Here is a 17,065-nt window from a genome sequence, read left to right on the forward strand (position 1 = left end):
CATACTCCACCTGAGGTGGGAGAGGGGGTGCTTTAGCCTGCATTTTGCCCTCAGCTTGCCACACACTCCCTCATTACATATCTCAGTCTCAAAACACACGCAACAACTGACAGGACTATGGTACAGTAATAACTGTAGTTGGCTCTTCTGAAACACCCAAAAAGTAACTCCTAGTTCAAGCAGACAAAAGTAATGAACGTCACAGGGAACAATTCAACAGAGAATGCATTAAGTTTCAAGTATACACAAGACAGTCATAAAGGGGTGGTTGGCTGGCATAGTTGGTAAAGCATGTAACTCTTGATCTTGGGGTCATGAGTTCAAGCCCCATTTGGGTGCAGAGATACTTAAAAAAAAAAAAAAAAGATAGTCACAAAAATCTACTAGGTATCTCATCACAAATAGAGTCCCCATAAATTCCAAAGAATGAATATGTCCAGGTTATGTTCTCTAAATAATTACACTAATAAAATCAATAACAAAATATTAACTTTATGAAAAAAATCTTGCATGACTAGAAACAAAAAACATACTACTTCATTGTGTTAAGGTTAAAGAGAATCTTAAAATATAAACTACTGAATGATAATAGAAACAATACGGGTCAAAATCTGAAGGACCCAGATAGAGCAGCACTTAAAGGGCAAATGTACACTGATAAGTACATTTATTTTTTAAAAATAGATATGGAAATATGCTGGTAAATGCTTAACCTATATCTTAAAGGTCATATAAGAAACTCTTAACAGTGATTATAAGAGTGGAATGGCTAACATGTAAGGAGATGCTTAATTTCATCAGTAATTGGAAAAATATTACTTGAAACATAAAATACTATTTTATACCCATCATTTTTGTAAATATAGAAAATGAGATAAAACCAAATTCTGGAAAGAGGGCTATAAGGAAGTATGAACTCTTAGCTGCTACAGGCAGGCGTATAGATTAGTACAGCTATTCTGAAGAGGAATCTATGATGGTCAGTTCAAGTATGGAAGGTATATACCCTTTTCTCTGTCAATCCCACTCTTGTACATAAGCCACAGAGAAACTAAAACATGGTACCATCAGTAGATTTATATTTTTATGAATATTCATAACAGTAATGTTCATAGAAAAAAGAAACTGGAGGCAACCTAGGTGTCCACCATTGAGAATAAAGAACTAAAATGTCATAGATGTGTACTATGGAATACTCTACGGCAAGCAGAAAGCAACGACTGAGAGACAGCAACTTGGATAGATCTTAAAAACATCATGATAGATAAAAACTCAAATCAACAGAAACAGGGCCATAGCGTGGTCACATTCATCTCAAGTGTAGTGCATTAGCATCACATGGGAACTTGTTAGAGACAGAGATTTTCAGACTCCAGGAATTCTGGGGTGGGGCCCAGCAATCTGTTTTTGAACAGGTGCTCGAGGAAATTATGATGTATGCTTGAGTTTGAGGACACTGAACACTACCATATTTATGTAAAATTAAAATACTTTTATCCACCAAAACCTTACATATTATAAAATTAGCGTAATGTATTATATGTCTTCTGAGGCATATACCAAATATAACAGAAACATATATAATGGCAAGAGGGGGAAAATATTAATAGAGATCATAGATAAGAAAAAAATAAAACAGAGAGGGACTTTGCAATGACTAGTAATAAATGTGTCATGATCTGAACAGCTTGATGAATTTAACTGAGATTTTCCCACCTCCCCAAAAAAAGGTTTCAAAATTCTAAATCCAGATGCTTCCCAAAATGCTTAATTTAAATCACCAATGTCTCTTGCCCATGCTTACAGGATTAGATTCCTAACTGGCCTCCCTGTACCCACTCTTAGGCTTCCACAGTTTACCACAAACCAGCCAGAGTGACTGTTTCAAAACATACATGTGAATATGTCACTCCCACCTCAAAACAATCTCCAATGGCTTCCTTTCGCATTCAGGATAAAACCCAAACTCCTTACTATGGTTTCCAAAGCCTGATATCATCTAACCCTTGCCTATCCCTCTGACACATTGCCTACATCTCCCCCCCTACTCATTTTTCCATCTAGCCAAACTGGCCTTGTTACTATTCCTGGACTGCATTAGGCGTGCTCCAGCCTCAGAGCTTTAATACTTGATGTGTCCTCTGCTGGAATGTACTCACCCCTCCCCCACCTCCCATCAGGTAAGCAGGGCTCACTCCCTCAGGTCATTCAAGTTTCTCTTCAGATGTTACCTCCTCAGATAAGCCTTCCCTAATCTCCATCTAAATTAGCTATCCTTGTGGGCTCTTTTAGTCCCTTACCCTGATTTGATTTTCATAACACTAAACAAATACACAATGCTGCCCCTTTCACTAGAAAACACAGTAAAAGACTTGGCTTTGTTTGTTCACACCCATCCCCAAAATTTAACAGTGTTTCCCAACAGAGGTAATACTGACTATGTGAAAAGCATGATCCTTTGTTGTTTAGGAGTTTCTGCATATTGCAGGATGTTTGTTTCCCTGGACCCAGCCCATTAAATGCCAGTAGGACCCGGACATCTCAGTGAATCAAGATAGTTGAGCATCCAATTCTTGATTTCGGCTCAGGTCAAGATCTCATGGTTCATGAAATCAACCCCCACGTTGGGCTCTGCACTTAGCATGGAGCCTGCTTAAGATTCTCCCTCTGCCTCTCTCTCTCTCTCTCTCTCTCTCTCTCTCTCTCTCTCTCAAAAAAAAAAAAAAAAATCTCCTTTAGCCCTTTCTCTTATTGAAGAATCAATTAAAAGAAACTAAAATTTAGCTTGCCCTACCTCAGAGTAAGTAGTTTATAATAGGTACAAATGAAGAAGGGATGTCAAAAAGCTCAGAAGTAAGTGAAACTTTACTATTTTGTTTTGTCAATGAGATTTGGATCAGTCCCTAAATGCCAAAACTCCTTAGTATTTGTACTAATCAAAGCCTGCATTGCTTCAGGAAAGACATATGCTTGCTCTGGGCATGAAAAAAATCATCTTGCCTTGATTATTTCACACAGGCTCAAGGAAAACAATTATTAAGTATAGAAAGAAAATATAAATACAGTGAATAAAGTTCTGTGAAAACAATGAGGCAATATGTATCAAAAATCTTTAAAATGTTCATAGTCTGGGGCACCTCGGTGGTTCAGTCCATTAAGTGTCTGACTCTCAGCTCTGGCCCAGGTCATGATCTCACTGTCATGGGATAGAGCCTCATGTCGGGCTCTGCCCTGACAGCGAGGAGCCTGCCTGGGATTCTCTCTCTCCTTTTCTATCCCTCCCCCACTTGCTTGTGCACTCGCGTGCTCTCTTCCTCTCTCTCACAAAATAAATAAACTTAAAAAAAATAGAATGTTCATAGTCTTTCATCCACTTCTTTTACTTATAAGAATCTAACCTAAGTAAATATCAGAAATGTTATTAATTCAGAAAGGTATTAACTGTAGCAATATGCAGAAGTAACTAGAAAACATCCACTTACATTACAAGTGATAAATATCCAATTAACAATTGTTTAAGCCATAAAGACATTAAGTATCTCATGAAACAAGAAATCTGGAGGTAAGATGTCCAGATTTAGTGTACCAGCTTAATGCTGTCACCAAGAAACCATGTCCTCTTTCCCTCTATGATCTGTAATTCACAGGTCTGCTTTTCATCCTTAGCACCTCCTCATGATCACAAAATGGCTGCTATAGTGTACCCACCCACATTCGATATGATGTAGTTAAACAGGGGTTCAGAAACTTTCACCTTGCTCGTCTTTTCATCTGGAAACGAAGTGTTTCAAAGTGTGTGTCAGCACACATGCGCACGCGCGCACACACTCACACACCTAAAAAGCACCCAGCAGAGTTCCCTTTATATATTACTGGGCAAAACAGAATCCCATGTTTATCCCTAGACCAATCACTGGTGACAAGGAATGGGTTTATATGACTAGCTCAGACCAACCAATTCATTCCCTGGGGCTGGGTTAAGGGCTTCCCCAAAGTGAAATCAAAGGTTTTCTCTGAAACCCCAATCTCACTTATCTGAAAAAAGTAGAATTTTGATAGTAAGGAAGGAGAGAAAAGATAGGCAGCAAGCAGTATCAACAAACCAAACATCCAAAAATAAAGAATAGTGAAGTAAATTCTGATATTTTTACCATTAACCACAGAGAAAAGTGTTTTCAATACAATGCTGAGTGGGGAAAAAAAGACTACAAAAGGAAATGTCCAAAATGATTTCAATTTTCTTTAAAAAAGGATAAATACAAATGTAAAAGAAGAAAAAGGACTGCAAGAAAATACAAGATGTTGGGGCACCTAGCTGCCTGAGTCAGTGGAGCATGCAACTCTTGGTCCAGCGGTTGGGAGTTACAGCCCCACATTGGGTGTAGAGATTATTTTTAAAAAATAATTTAAAATCTTAAAGAAAAAAAAAAGAAACTATAAGATATTAACAGTGATTATATGTGATTTATACAAGTTTTTGTTTTCTTAGAGTCTACATTTCCCAATTTTTCTACAAAAATGAACTATTTACAACAACAAAAATGTAATAAGGACTCCATTGCCTTATTTTCATCCATTTGACAAAAACAACATACTCGTACTTATCAAGGACACTGATAAAAAAAAAACCAAACTGTGATCCAGTATATACCTATATCATGCTGGACTAAGCTGTAGCCTACAGAAGTTTATAACCTTGGTAGTTTATAAGTAGGTGACTTCCAACTAACACTATATACACCCTGAATTTTAGTTTTAAAACTGGTATAAAATAGCATTGTCACTTTAATGTTTTGATCCATTTACCTCTTAAGCTATTCCAGAAAAATCCTTTAAGTTAGTCAAACGTCAAATAACAGGATAAAGCCAAATACAAACTATGATTTATTAACATTCATTCATTGAGCAAATATTGATTGAGTGCCAATTATGTGTCAGGTACCATGCTAGTATGCTAGGTCTTAATATGAAGAATATTGCAGAAAATTAAACAAGCACTTTTATACAGTATTGAAAAATCTAGTTACAAGTGCATCTTTTCTAACAGACTGTCAGCTCCTATAGAAAGCATTAATCTTAAAAACAAACAAAAATAGAAAGCATAAATCTTATTCATTATTTTATCCTCAGAGCCTGCCATAAAGTTGGCAATCAGGAAACATTTGTTGATGAATGAGGAAAAAATATGTAACAGAAAATATTCTGAATATAGTATGTGTGTACAAAAATCATTATGGAGTTTTTCAGTGTGTGCTTTATACTGAATGTATTAATGCATTGAAACTATTTGTAAATATGTCAGTTAACAACAACGAGAAGATGATTTGGCATAATATTATCTTTTTAAGAAGTTGTTTCATTAAATATAATGACTAATTAAAAATTCAGTAAGTTCTGTATTCTTCTCTTCAGCCTCTAAAACCTCTTCATGCTGGGGCGCCTGGTGACTCCATCAGTTAAGCATCCAACTTTGCCTCAGGTCCATGATCTCACGGTTTGTGAGTTCCAGCCGTGGAACTCTGGGTGAGCTTGAGCCCAGCTCTGGGCTCCATACTCTCCCTCTCTCTCTGCAACTCGTGGAATTCTCTCTGCCCCTCGCTCACTGGCTCTCTCTTCTCTCAAAAATAGATAGATAGATAGATAGATAGATAGATAGATAGATAAAACCTCTTCATGCTAATCAATACCCAAAGAAGTAAACATTCAATGTGTCTTTCAAACATCCACATTTTTGATTGTCTCTTGAAACATGATGTGAATAGGAATTAGAAAGCTTTTCCTTTTTAGACTATGTTTGCTTCCCTTTTTATTTTATTTATTTATTGAACTACAGTTGACATACAATATTAGCTTTTGGTGTACAAATAGTGATTCAACAATCCTATATATTATGCAATGCTCACCACAATAAGGATAGTTATCACCTGTCACCATATGAAGTTATTACAGTATTTTGACTATATTCCCTGTGATGTACATTTCATCCACGACTTATTTATTTTATAACTGGAAGTCTGTACCTCTTAATCCCCTCTACCTATATCCTGACTTCCTACTCCCCTCTCCTCTGGCAACCACCAGTTTGTTCTTGGTGTTTATAAATAAGTCTGCTTCTGTTTTGTGTGTTCACTTGTTTTGTTTTATAGATTCCTTACCTGAGTGAAATCATAAGTATCTGTCTTTCTTGGACTTATTTCTCTTAGCATAATATCCTCTAGGTCCATCCATGTTGGTGCAAATGGCAACATTTCATTCTCTTTTATGTCTGAGTAATTTTCTATTATATTATATCCATTATATATATTTATTACATCTTATTCATCTATCAATGGACAATTTTTTAATTAAAAATTTTTTTAATGTTTATTTTTGAGAGAGAGAGAGACAGAGCATGAGCTGGGGAGAGGCAGAGAGGGAGACACAGAATCCAAAGTAGGCTCCAGGCTGTTGGCACAGAGCCTGACTCAGGGCTCAAACTCATGAACCGTGAGGTCATGACCTGAGCTGAAGTCAGACAATTAACTGAGCGACCCAGGTGTCCCTACCAATGGACACTTAGGATACTTGGAATAGAGAAGCATTTCAATGATACAGTCTGCAGGTATCATCTCCACTCATCTCAGGTACGTACTTGGAGACCTTGGGAATTTACTGAGCAGCGGGGCAAGAAGATAATTTTCTTAGCTTCTACCATTAACCTTTGTCCTCACAGATGACACTAAATTAATTTGGGGCACTGGCACATAACTCTGAACTTCTCTGATTCATCAATTTAGACACATCTATTTAACTAAAGAGTTTCTGCCAGCTTTAGAATAACCACTGCTTCTTTAAGCACTAGGTGAGAGAGTTGACTTGGATTTAGGAGTGATGCTGCACAAATAAACTTTTAACCACTAGAAACACACTAAATACACCGAGACCATCACACTATGAGGGAGAGGCAGGACTAAAGACTACAAGAACAGCAAGCGGACTCAATTTCTCATCTCATGCTTATTCTTGGGCACATTATAAATTCAATTACCTGTACTATTTCAAAAGTTACTTGCCTTTTATTTGCCAAGCATGTACAGCTAAATCAATTGATATTAAATATGAATATGGTTCCACTGTACTCAAGTCTTTGCATGATGTTCTAAAATAGTTTTATTTTTTATACACAACAGCTTATACTTTAATTCCAATCATTTTTTCTCTTCATTCAGTTTTCAAAATACACGAAAGTAAATTTTGAGTTTCCATTAACTTCATTAATTTTAATCATTTTTTTTTATTCAATGAACATTTATTAAGTGCTTACTATGCATAACAGTATCAAAAATTATTCCTACAGTAAACTAAGTGCCTGGTGGTTTAGCATTGGAAGTTAATCTAAGAGTAAATTACAGCCCACCAGCTTGTGGTTTTAGAATTAGTGTCTGCTAATCCAAATCCTGTTTAGGGTGAATAGCAATTTATGCCATTTATATACAGCCTGTACACTATCTTCAAAGAGGAAAGGTTGGTAAACATTTGACTTACCTGCAAAGCTGGGTTTAATATAGCCCCTTCTATATGTCTACCACATATAGAAGCTACAAGAAGGAACAGAACTTTCTTACACCAATGAAAACATTTTTCTAACACCTTAATTACTAAAAGTAACAAGGTTTATAAGTTCTGCCAGTGTTCTCATTTTAATTTCTTCTACCGAAGAACAGAAAGCAAAGTTCTAAAAAAAGGTAATGAAAGTTCCCACGTATCCAATTTAATTTTTACCTCTATACTGAAATAGCCTCTGTCCACATAGTCACCCAGAAAGAGGTAGCGTGTGTTAGTAGGTGATCCTCCAACTTCGAACAACTTCATCAAGTCAAAGAATTGTCCATGAATGTCACCACACACTAGGAAAAAAAGGGCATAAGGTGAGGTGAAAAATGATGTCTTAGAAGAGAAAGGGCAGTACATCAATAAGATCACAGTTTAACTTTTAACTGAAATCACTTTAGCTTTTGACTGGACTGTTCTATAATTGTAGTCAATCTATCAATACTGAATAGTCCCATAGGAAATATGAGATATTTTAAGTTGTATTTCTTCAATAAACAACAAACAATCCTAAGACTACCTCATAATTCCTAGAAAAATTATCACACATTTTAGTTGGTTATTTGTAATAATTTTTCAAATAAGCTCAAATCTAAGTGCCACCCAAATATTTCTCATACCTGTGATTGGAGAATCTAGTTCTATCATAGTCTTCTCTTGTCTCAGGATAGCAGCCCCATCATTGATTATCTTTAAGGCTACTTCCTCTTCCAGTCGCCCTTCCTTCACCAAATGGTTTCTTAAGACATCAATTTTAGGTTTCCCATTCTCAAATACTTCCTTCAAAGTAAGCCGTTGGGTTGGAGGAAAGGGGACAGCTAGAAAGAGAGAAAAAGTAATTCAAAATACTTAAATGCATAGAGAACTGTGAACCCATTTTTTTTTAATGTAACAAATTAAACCTAATACATCACATGATTTCAAATCCACAGCAACAGAACCATGTGGGGGAAAAAAATCTAAGATACTATATGTTACAGAAGATCGATTCTAATTTTTAAAAAGGCCACAAAGTCAAAGTCAGTGTGTGGATGTATGAATTATACTGTTTTACATATAAACGTCAAAGACTTGAAGCCGATTCAGAAAATAAACTAAAAAATAGGGGCGCCTGGGTGGCTCAGTCGGTTAAGCGTCCGACTTCAGCTCAGGTCACGATCTCACGGTCCGTGAGTTCAAGCCCCGCGTCGGGCTCTGGGCTGATGGCTCAGAGCCTGGAGCCTGCTTCCCATTCTGTGTCTCCCTCTCTCTCTGCCCCTCCCCCATTCATGCTCTGTCTCTCTCTGTCTCAAAAATAAATAAACGTTACAAAAAAAATTAAAAAAAAAACAAACAGAAAATAAACTAAAAAATAAAGAACTAGATGATATGAGTTATCTTTTACTTATAGAAAAAGTATTAAAACTGAAACTGTGGTTAAAGAAAATGAAAGGAAAGAAATTTCAACACTAAAGGGTATTTATTTTTCCAAAGAACTGGCCTAATGGAATTGTGTTTTAAAAGTCTGACTTCAGCTCCTGATCGGGGCAATCACAGATGTATACTTTATTATTAAAAGGTAGCTGCTTAATGGGAATGCAAGCTGGTGCAGCCATTCTGGAAAACAGTACAGAGGTTCCTCAAAAAAACTAAAAATAGAACTACCCTACGACCCAGCAATTGAACTACTAGGCATTTATCCAAAGGATACAGGGTGCTGTTTCGAAGGGACACATGCACCCCCATGTTTATAGCAGCACCATCAACAATAGCCAAAGTATGGAAAGAGCCCAAATGTCCATCGATGGATGAATGGATAAAGAAGAAGTGATATATATATACACAATGGAGTATTACTCGGCAATCAAAAAGAATGAAATCTTGCAATTTGCAACTACATGGATGGAACTGGAGGAGGGTATTCTGCTAAGCAAAATTAGTCAGTCAGAGAAAGACAAATATCATATGACTTCACTCATGTGAGGAATTTAAGATACAAAACAGATGAACATAAGGGAAGGGAAGCAAAAATAATATAAAAACAGGGAGGGGGACAAAACAGAAGAGACTCATAAATATGGAGAACAAACTGAGGGTTACTGGAGGGATTGTGAGAGGGGGGATGGGCTAAATGGGTAAGGGGCACTAAGGAATCTATTCCTGAAATCACTGTTGCACTATATGCTAATTTGATGTAAATTTTAAAAAATAAAAAATAAAATCAAAAATAAATAAATAAATATTAAAAAAATTTTTTTAAAAAGGTAGTTGCTTAAAGTATTACTGATAATAAGCAAACACTAACTGGATGGAGCTATTTCTGAGAATTACTTGCTATAGTAACACAGCATAAACTTGAGAAGAATAGATAAAGAAGGTCTAGCTGTGTTTTCTAATCTGAAAATGCTAAAAACTAATTTCAGTTTATGCTAGGTATAAAGTTAATCTAATATGGTGAATTACCAACTTTAACAGAAAAAACCTTTGACATTTTAGACTTGACCATCATTTCATTTACCTACTCTACTGTATAATGTATTCTAATTCTCTATGATCTAATATCCACAAGCCTATAAACCATACATTTAAACAAGGGGTTCATTGTAATTTGTGATTTATGCCTGATGGTTCCACTTCTACTTTTATGAAAGTGTTATTAAGAACCAAGTTAAGGGAAGCAAAAATAATATAAAAACAGGGAGGGGGACAAAACATAAGAGACTCTTAAATATAGAGAACAAACAGAGGGTTGCTGGATGGGTTGTGGGAGGCGGGATGGGCTAAATGGGTAAGGGGCATTAAGGAATCTACTCCTGAAATCACTATTGCACCATATGCTAACTTAGATGTAAATTATAAAAAATAAATTAATTATGAAAGAAAAAAACATTAAAAAAAGAAGATACATGAACAGTCAATAAGTCAATAAAAGATCTTTAACATCCCTAATCATCAGGGAAATGCAGATTAAAACCACAATGAGATACCATTTCATACCAAGTAGAATGATTATAAGAAAAACACAAAAACAGAACAGAAAATAAAAAGTATTGGAAAGGATGTGAAGAAATTGGAAAAAAACAAAAACAAAAAAAAACCCAAGTTGGGGCACTTGGGTGGCTCAGTCAGTTAAAGCGTTCAACTTTGGCTCAGGTCATGATCTCACAGTTCCTGAGTCCAAGCCCACCTACATTGGGCTCTGTGCTGACAGGGCAGAGAGAGCCTACTTGAGATCTTCTTCTGTCTCCCTCTCTCTCTCTCTGCCCCTCCCTCACATGCATATTCTCTCTCTCTCTCTCTCTCTCTCTCAAAAATGAACATTTAAAAAAACCTAGAAAAAAAAAAAAGAACCAAGTTGAGGGCACCTGGCTGGCCGAGTCTGTGGAGTGTGTGGTTCTTGATCTCAGGGTTTTGAGTTGAAGCCCCATGCTGGGTGTAGAGGTTACTTAAAAATAAAATCTCTAGGGGTGCCTAGGTGGCTCAGTTGGTTAAGTGTCTGACTTTGGCGCAGGTCATGATCTCACAGCTCATGGGTTCAAGCCTGAAGCCTATTTAGGATTCTGTGTCTGCCTCTCTCTCTCAAAAATAAATATTAAGCCATCCATTGATGAATGGATAAAGAAATTGTGGTTTATATACACAACGGAATACTACGTGGCAATGAGAAAGAATGAAATATGGCCTTTTGTAGCAACGTGGATGGAACTGGAGAGTGTTACGCTAAGTGAAATAAGTCATACAGAGAAAGACAGATACCAAGTGTTTTCACTCTTATTTGGATCCTGAGAAACTTAACAGAAGACCATGGGGGAGGGGAAGGAAAAAAAAAGTTACGGCGAGAGCCAAACCATAACAGACTCTTAAAAAAACTGAGAACAAACTGAGGGTTGATGCAGGGTGGGAGGAAGGGGAGGGTGGGTGATGGGTACTGAGGAGGGCACCTGTTGGGATGAGCACTGGGTGTGGTATGGAAACCAATTTGACAATAAATTTCATATTAAAAAATCACAATCAATCAAATAAGTTCAAATTAAAAAAAAATAAACATTAAGAAAAAAATGTTTAATAAAAATTAAAAAATAAAACCTCTCAAAAAAAAGAGAGAGAACTAACTTGAGGGGTGCCTGGCTGGCTCAGTCACAGGAGCATGCAACTCTTGATTTTAGGGTTGTGAGTTTGAACCCCACATTGAGATTACTTAAATAAAAAACTTAAAAAGAAAAAAAAAACAAGTTGAAATCTACAGGCACTATAAAAATTTTAGACTTGAGGGGCGCCTGGGTGACTCAGTCGGTTGAGCATCCGACTTCTGTTCAGGTCATGATCTCACGGTCTGTGAGTTCGAGCCCCATGTCGGGCTCTGTGCTGACAGATGAGAGCCTGGAGCCTGCTTCGGATTCTGTGTCTCCCTCTCTCTCTGCCCCTCCCCTGCTCATGCTCTGTCTCTGCCTGTCTCAAAAATAAATAAAAACATTTAAAAAAATTTTTTTTAATTTTTAGACTTGAAAATTCAATGTAAGTTTCATCATGCTCCTAGCTACAACTTGACTAATTTAGGCAATTCAAAGCTTATTGAAAAAATGTAGCTATCCAAACAGCAAATATTACTTTGAGAGGACCACATATATCCCAGTTTAATCAGGACAGTCCTAGATTTCCACTGCTGTCCTAGCATAACTGTTAATAGCACCCCCTTTTACTCTCACAAGTATTCCAATTTGAAAGATAAATCAGTTTAATTTGTGTTAATTTGTATAAGATATTATGATGAATCTTTTATTTATTTATCTGGTGAGTCTTTAAGACAGAGTGAAAGGTAAGTCCTAAACAAACTTACTTAAATTTTTACTAAAATGTAATGGCAATATGGTTGTGGTTAACAACAAAAATCCTTTATGGTTTAGAGATTCTTACTGAAATATTTTCAGATGAAATTATATGCTATTTGGAATCTGCTTCACAACAGTGGGAGGACAGGGAATAAGCAGGGGTACAGATGAAAAAAAAAACTGGTAAGGAGTCAATAATAACTAGTGAGGCTGGATGATGTTTACTTGGAAGTTCATAATACTATTCACTCTACTGTTCTAATATGGTTGAAATACTTAGCATAAAAAGGTGGAAAAGTTGCCCAAACTAAGAGTATATCTTTTTTTTTAAGTGTATTTATTTTCAGGGAGAGCAAAAGAGAATTCGTATATGCATGCAGGCATGAGCGGGAGAAGGGCAAAGAGAAAGGGAGAGACAGAATCCATAGTCAGCATAAGGCCCGACTCTGAGCTTGATCCCATGAGCCATGGGATCATGATCTGAGCCTAAATCAAGAGTCAGACACTTAACTGACTGAGCCATCCACGTGCCCCTAAGAGTGGAAGTCTTAGAGAAACTTTCTTTAGAGAAACTTACATGAGGTTCAATCAAGAGATATACTTAATCGCTTGTTTGTGACTTCAGAGAACCCTCAGTCCTATGAAATCTTGATCCAGAAAAACGAATGGAAGATACCACATTTAATCATTCCCCTTTTCATACCTAGTTTACCTCTTTTTCAGTTTTCAAACTCTTACTCTCAATTTCTAGCTAGCCAATCTGCCCTTCCCCATTTTGAAATGAACCCCATAAGAAGCCAGCTTGTTTTTAATCCCCACTTTGTAAATAATTGAAATTGGTTAACAAACTAAAAATAAAATGAAATAATACAAAATCAAATATATTGGAATTGACAAAAAAGGTATTATTATATATAGACATAGTTCCAGAGACAAGAGATCCACAAAATATTACTTGACTTCTACCAGTAGTATTATACCTACTAATAAAAATAATTTTCCTCCATTATTGTTGCAATCAGGTAACAGTTTACAAAATAGGAAACCATTTTTCTTATGTATCATATAAGTTATGAAAGAGATAAGCAACCTAAAGAACTTCCGAGAAAAAAAGTTAGAAAGATATTTTTTCTTTCTTTCAAAGTCTCTAGTTGCAATTTACTTAAAACAAGTAAACAAGTCACCTAATTAAATGAAAGCAAAAGCAAGGTTGAAATGGATCAAGGGGATTATGCCCAGCTAAGAGAAATGGGACACAGCTGATCCAGGAACACTAAGAGGAATTAAGATTGGCTTGAGACAACATACATAACAGAAAGTTCCAGAAGAATCCTAAGTTTTTAGGTAAGGGCAAATAAATTCAATTTCCTTCAAATCAAAAGAAAAGAATCTTCAACTTTAAAGGAGTGGGTCCTATCCCCTCTCAAGTTACTCCTAGCTATGTTTAGAAGCCCTAAATTACAACTTCCTTCCTTTATTAGATAGTTGTATACACAATATAGTTGAGGTTGATTCATAGAAGAATGGGAACAGCCACCATCCTGAGAAGACTAAAGGGAATCTAGCTAAGTTTGGTCACGATAGGAAATAGCAGGAACTTTCCAATTAAATTTTAAAACCCCATTTTTAAGGGCTTCTGGCTGGCTCAGTCGGTTAAGCGTCTGACTCTTGATCTCGGCTCAGGTCATGATCTCTTGGTTCATGAGACTGAGTTGGGCTCCTAGTGACAGTGCAGAATCTGCTTGGGATTCTCCCTCTCCCTCTGCCCCTCCTCCACTCGTGCTCACTCTCTCTCTCTCTCTCTCTCTCTCTCTCAAAGTAAATAAACTTAAAAATAAAATAAGTTCTCGAGTGAAATTTTAAAACTCTATTTTTATTTTTTTTTAATGTTTATTTATTTTTGAGAGAGACAGAGAGAGAGAGAGAGAGACAGAGTGTGAGTGGGGAGAGGGGCAGAGAGAGAGGGAGACACAGAATCCAAAGCAGGCTTCAGGCTCTGAGCTGTCAGCACAGAGCCTGACTCAGGTCTCCAACTTACAAACTGAAATCAGAAGCTTAACCAACTGAGCCACCCAGGCACCCCTGAAGTAAGCGTTTTTAAATGAAAGAACCAAAATGTCACTAGTGTCAGCGCTCAAGTTACTTACTGCTTTACTGGTTATATCATATCCTAATTTGGGGGGGGGAGAGCAGTCCCTTCATCTTTTTTTTTTTTTTTTAATTTTTTTTTTAACGTTTTTTTATTTTTTTTTATTTTTGGGACAGAGAGAGACAGAGCATGAACGGGGGAGGGGCAGAGAGAGAGGGAGACACAGAATCGGAAGCAGGCTCCAGGCTCCGAGCCATTAGCCCAGAGCCTGACGCGGGGCTCGAACTCACGGACCGTGAGATCGTGACCTGGCTGAAGTCGGACGCTTAACCGACTGCGCCACCCAGGCGCCCCCCTTCATCTTTAATATAGGTCTGTTATTTTATAAACTACAACCCTTACCAATGAGAAAGGAGACTTAACAGAGGGTTGAAGGGTCTCAAAACACCACTACACAGTTAAAAAAAAAAATGTGAACCGAAACATCACTTATCCAGAAATGTAATAATTCATGGGTAATAAAACTACAGTATTTTTCTTTTTTTTGAAGAGTAGAGGAGGTACTTGTTATTCAAAGATGACTGGTACTAAGAAAGGCCACTTAAAGTGTATCCACATAAAATAAACATACACAGTAAACTGTGGGGGAAAACAATTTGGCATTTTATCTTTAAATGCGAAACTAAGAATTATGAAAATGTTTCATTTCATAATACAATTTACAGCATGATCATAGAGTTATTTTTACAAATACAACCAAGGATTTCATCATAAAACTTCTAAAAAATGATTAGCCTAAATTCTCCTTTGACTCTTAAATCCAACAGCCTATTTAATATCTGCTTGGAGGTTTAATAAGCATTTAAAATTTAACATGTCATGGAAACAACATAAAAGTGGACTGATGGATGAATGATAAAGAACTTGTGATACACGCGCGCGCGCACACACACACACACACCAGAATATTATTCAGCCATAAAATATGAGGAAGTCCTACTATTTGTGACAACATGTACGGACCTTGAAGGATTTTGCTAAGTGAAATAAATCAGACAGAGAAAGACAAATACTGTATGATCTCACTTATATGTGGATTCAAATCAAAACAAAACTCACAGAAAAAAAGAACAGACTTGTGGTTGCCAGAGGTAGTGGTTGGGGCAAGGGAGGTGAAAATGGAGGACTATAATCAAAAGATAAAAAACTTCCTGTATAAGGTAAAAAAGTACTAGGGATATAATGTACAACATGATAACCACAGCTAATACTGCTATATGATAGAACAGTTGTTGAGTAAATCCTAAGAGTTCTATTCACAAGGAGAATTTTTTTTCCTTTTTTTTCTTTTTATTGTATGTATATGAAAAGATGGGTGTTAGCCAAACTTACTGTGGTAACCATTTCAAAATACAGTGAAACCTTGGTTTATGAGCATAATTTGTTTCAAAAACATGCTTGTAATCCAAAGCACTCGTATATCAAAGCAAATTTCAAAAACCATTGGCCCAGTTGTGATCATGTGATATTGAGTGTCACGTACTACTCATTATGCAAGACACTGCTACTTTATCAAGTTAAAATTTATTAGAAATGTTTACTCGCTTTGTAGAACACTCACAGAACAAGTTACTCAAAATCCAATGTTTTACTGTATATCTAAATCAAACCATCACGCTATATGCTTTAAAGTTATACAGTGATGTATGCCAATTATTTTTCAATAAAACTAGAAAAAAAATAACATGTCTAAAATTAAACTTATTATTTCCCAGACTGCCTCTAATCTTTTCCATCTAAATATATGGAAACATCGCTAAACCCAGGTGCTTAGGCCAAAAACCTGTGGGATCTTCCCTTAATCCTGACTTCCCCAGTTCTCCCCAAATCCCAATTTATCAGCAAAACTAGCTCTTTTTTTTTTTTTAATGTTTATTTTTGGAAGAGCACAAGCAGGGGAGGGGCTGTGAGGGGGGGACAGAGGATCCGAAGTAGGCTCTGGAATGACAGCAGTGAGCCCAATGTGGGGCTTGAACTCTCAAACCATTAAGATCATGACCTGGGCTGAAGTCAGACACAACCAACTGAGCCACCCAGGTGCCTCTCTTTTTTTTTCCTTTTTTAAAGTAAGCTCTGTGCCCAACATGCAGTTTGAACTCATTACCCTGAGATCAAGAGTCACATGCCACGCCGGGGTGGCTCAGTCAGTTAAGCACCCGACTTAGGCTCAGGTCATGATCTAGTGGTTTGTGGGTTCAAATCCCTCATGGGGCTCTGTGCTGACAGCTCAGAGCCTGGAGCCTGCTTCAGATTCTGTGTCTGTGTTGCCCTCTCTCTCTGCCCCTCCCATCTTGTTTGCTCTCTCTCTCTCTCTCTCTCTCAAAAATAAATAAATGTTTAAAAAAATTTTTTAAAAAGTCACATGCCCTACCTGATCTCTACCAACTGAGCCAGCCAGGCACCCCTAGCTGATTCTACCTTTAAAATATACTTTAAATTCAAAAAGTCTCCAGCTAGCCCTCATTTATGTTGGGAGTACAGTGTAGGCAGGAGTTCCAAGCAGATGCAGTCACACTGA

The 17,065-nt window shown here is 36.8% G+C and overlaps 1 protein-coding gene across 6 annotated transcripts in view; it reads right to left on the minus strand.

The window, feature by feature from the left end:
• PPP3CC (protein phosphatase 3 catalytic subunit gamma) overlaps positions 1-17,065 on the minus strand; it is a 104,225-nt gene that overhangs the window by 55,353 nt on the left and 31,807 nt on the right. For 5 of the 6 annotated variants that reach the window (XM_019466987.2, XM_019466988.2, XM_019466985.2 and 2 more), the window contains exons 2-3: positions 8,211-8,408; positions 7,762-7,886 (exon numbers count right to left, since the gene is read on the minus strand). In XM_019466987.2, coding sequence (XP_019322532.1) covers positions 7,762-7,886; positions 8,211-8,408 — 323 coding nt within the window. Of the gene's footprint in view, positions 1-7,761; positions 7,887-8,210; positions 8,409-12,975; positions 13,046-17,065 lie in introns of all 6 variants that reach the window. The other variant, XM_019466989.2, reaches the window with a different exon arrangement.

Source organism: Panthera pardus, unplaced genomic scaffold (genome assembly GCF_024362965.1).
Source record: "Panthera pardus isolate Hobbes unplaced genomic scaffold, ASM2436296v1 HiC_scaffold_13, whole genome shotgun sequence".
In the NCBI taxonomy this organism is placed as follows: Eukaryota; Metazoa; Chordata; class Mammalia; order Carnivora; family Felidae; genus Panthera; species Panthera pardus.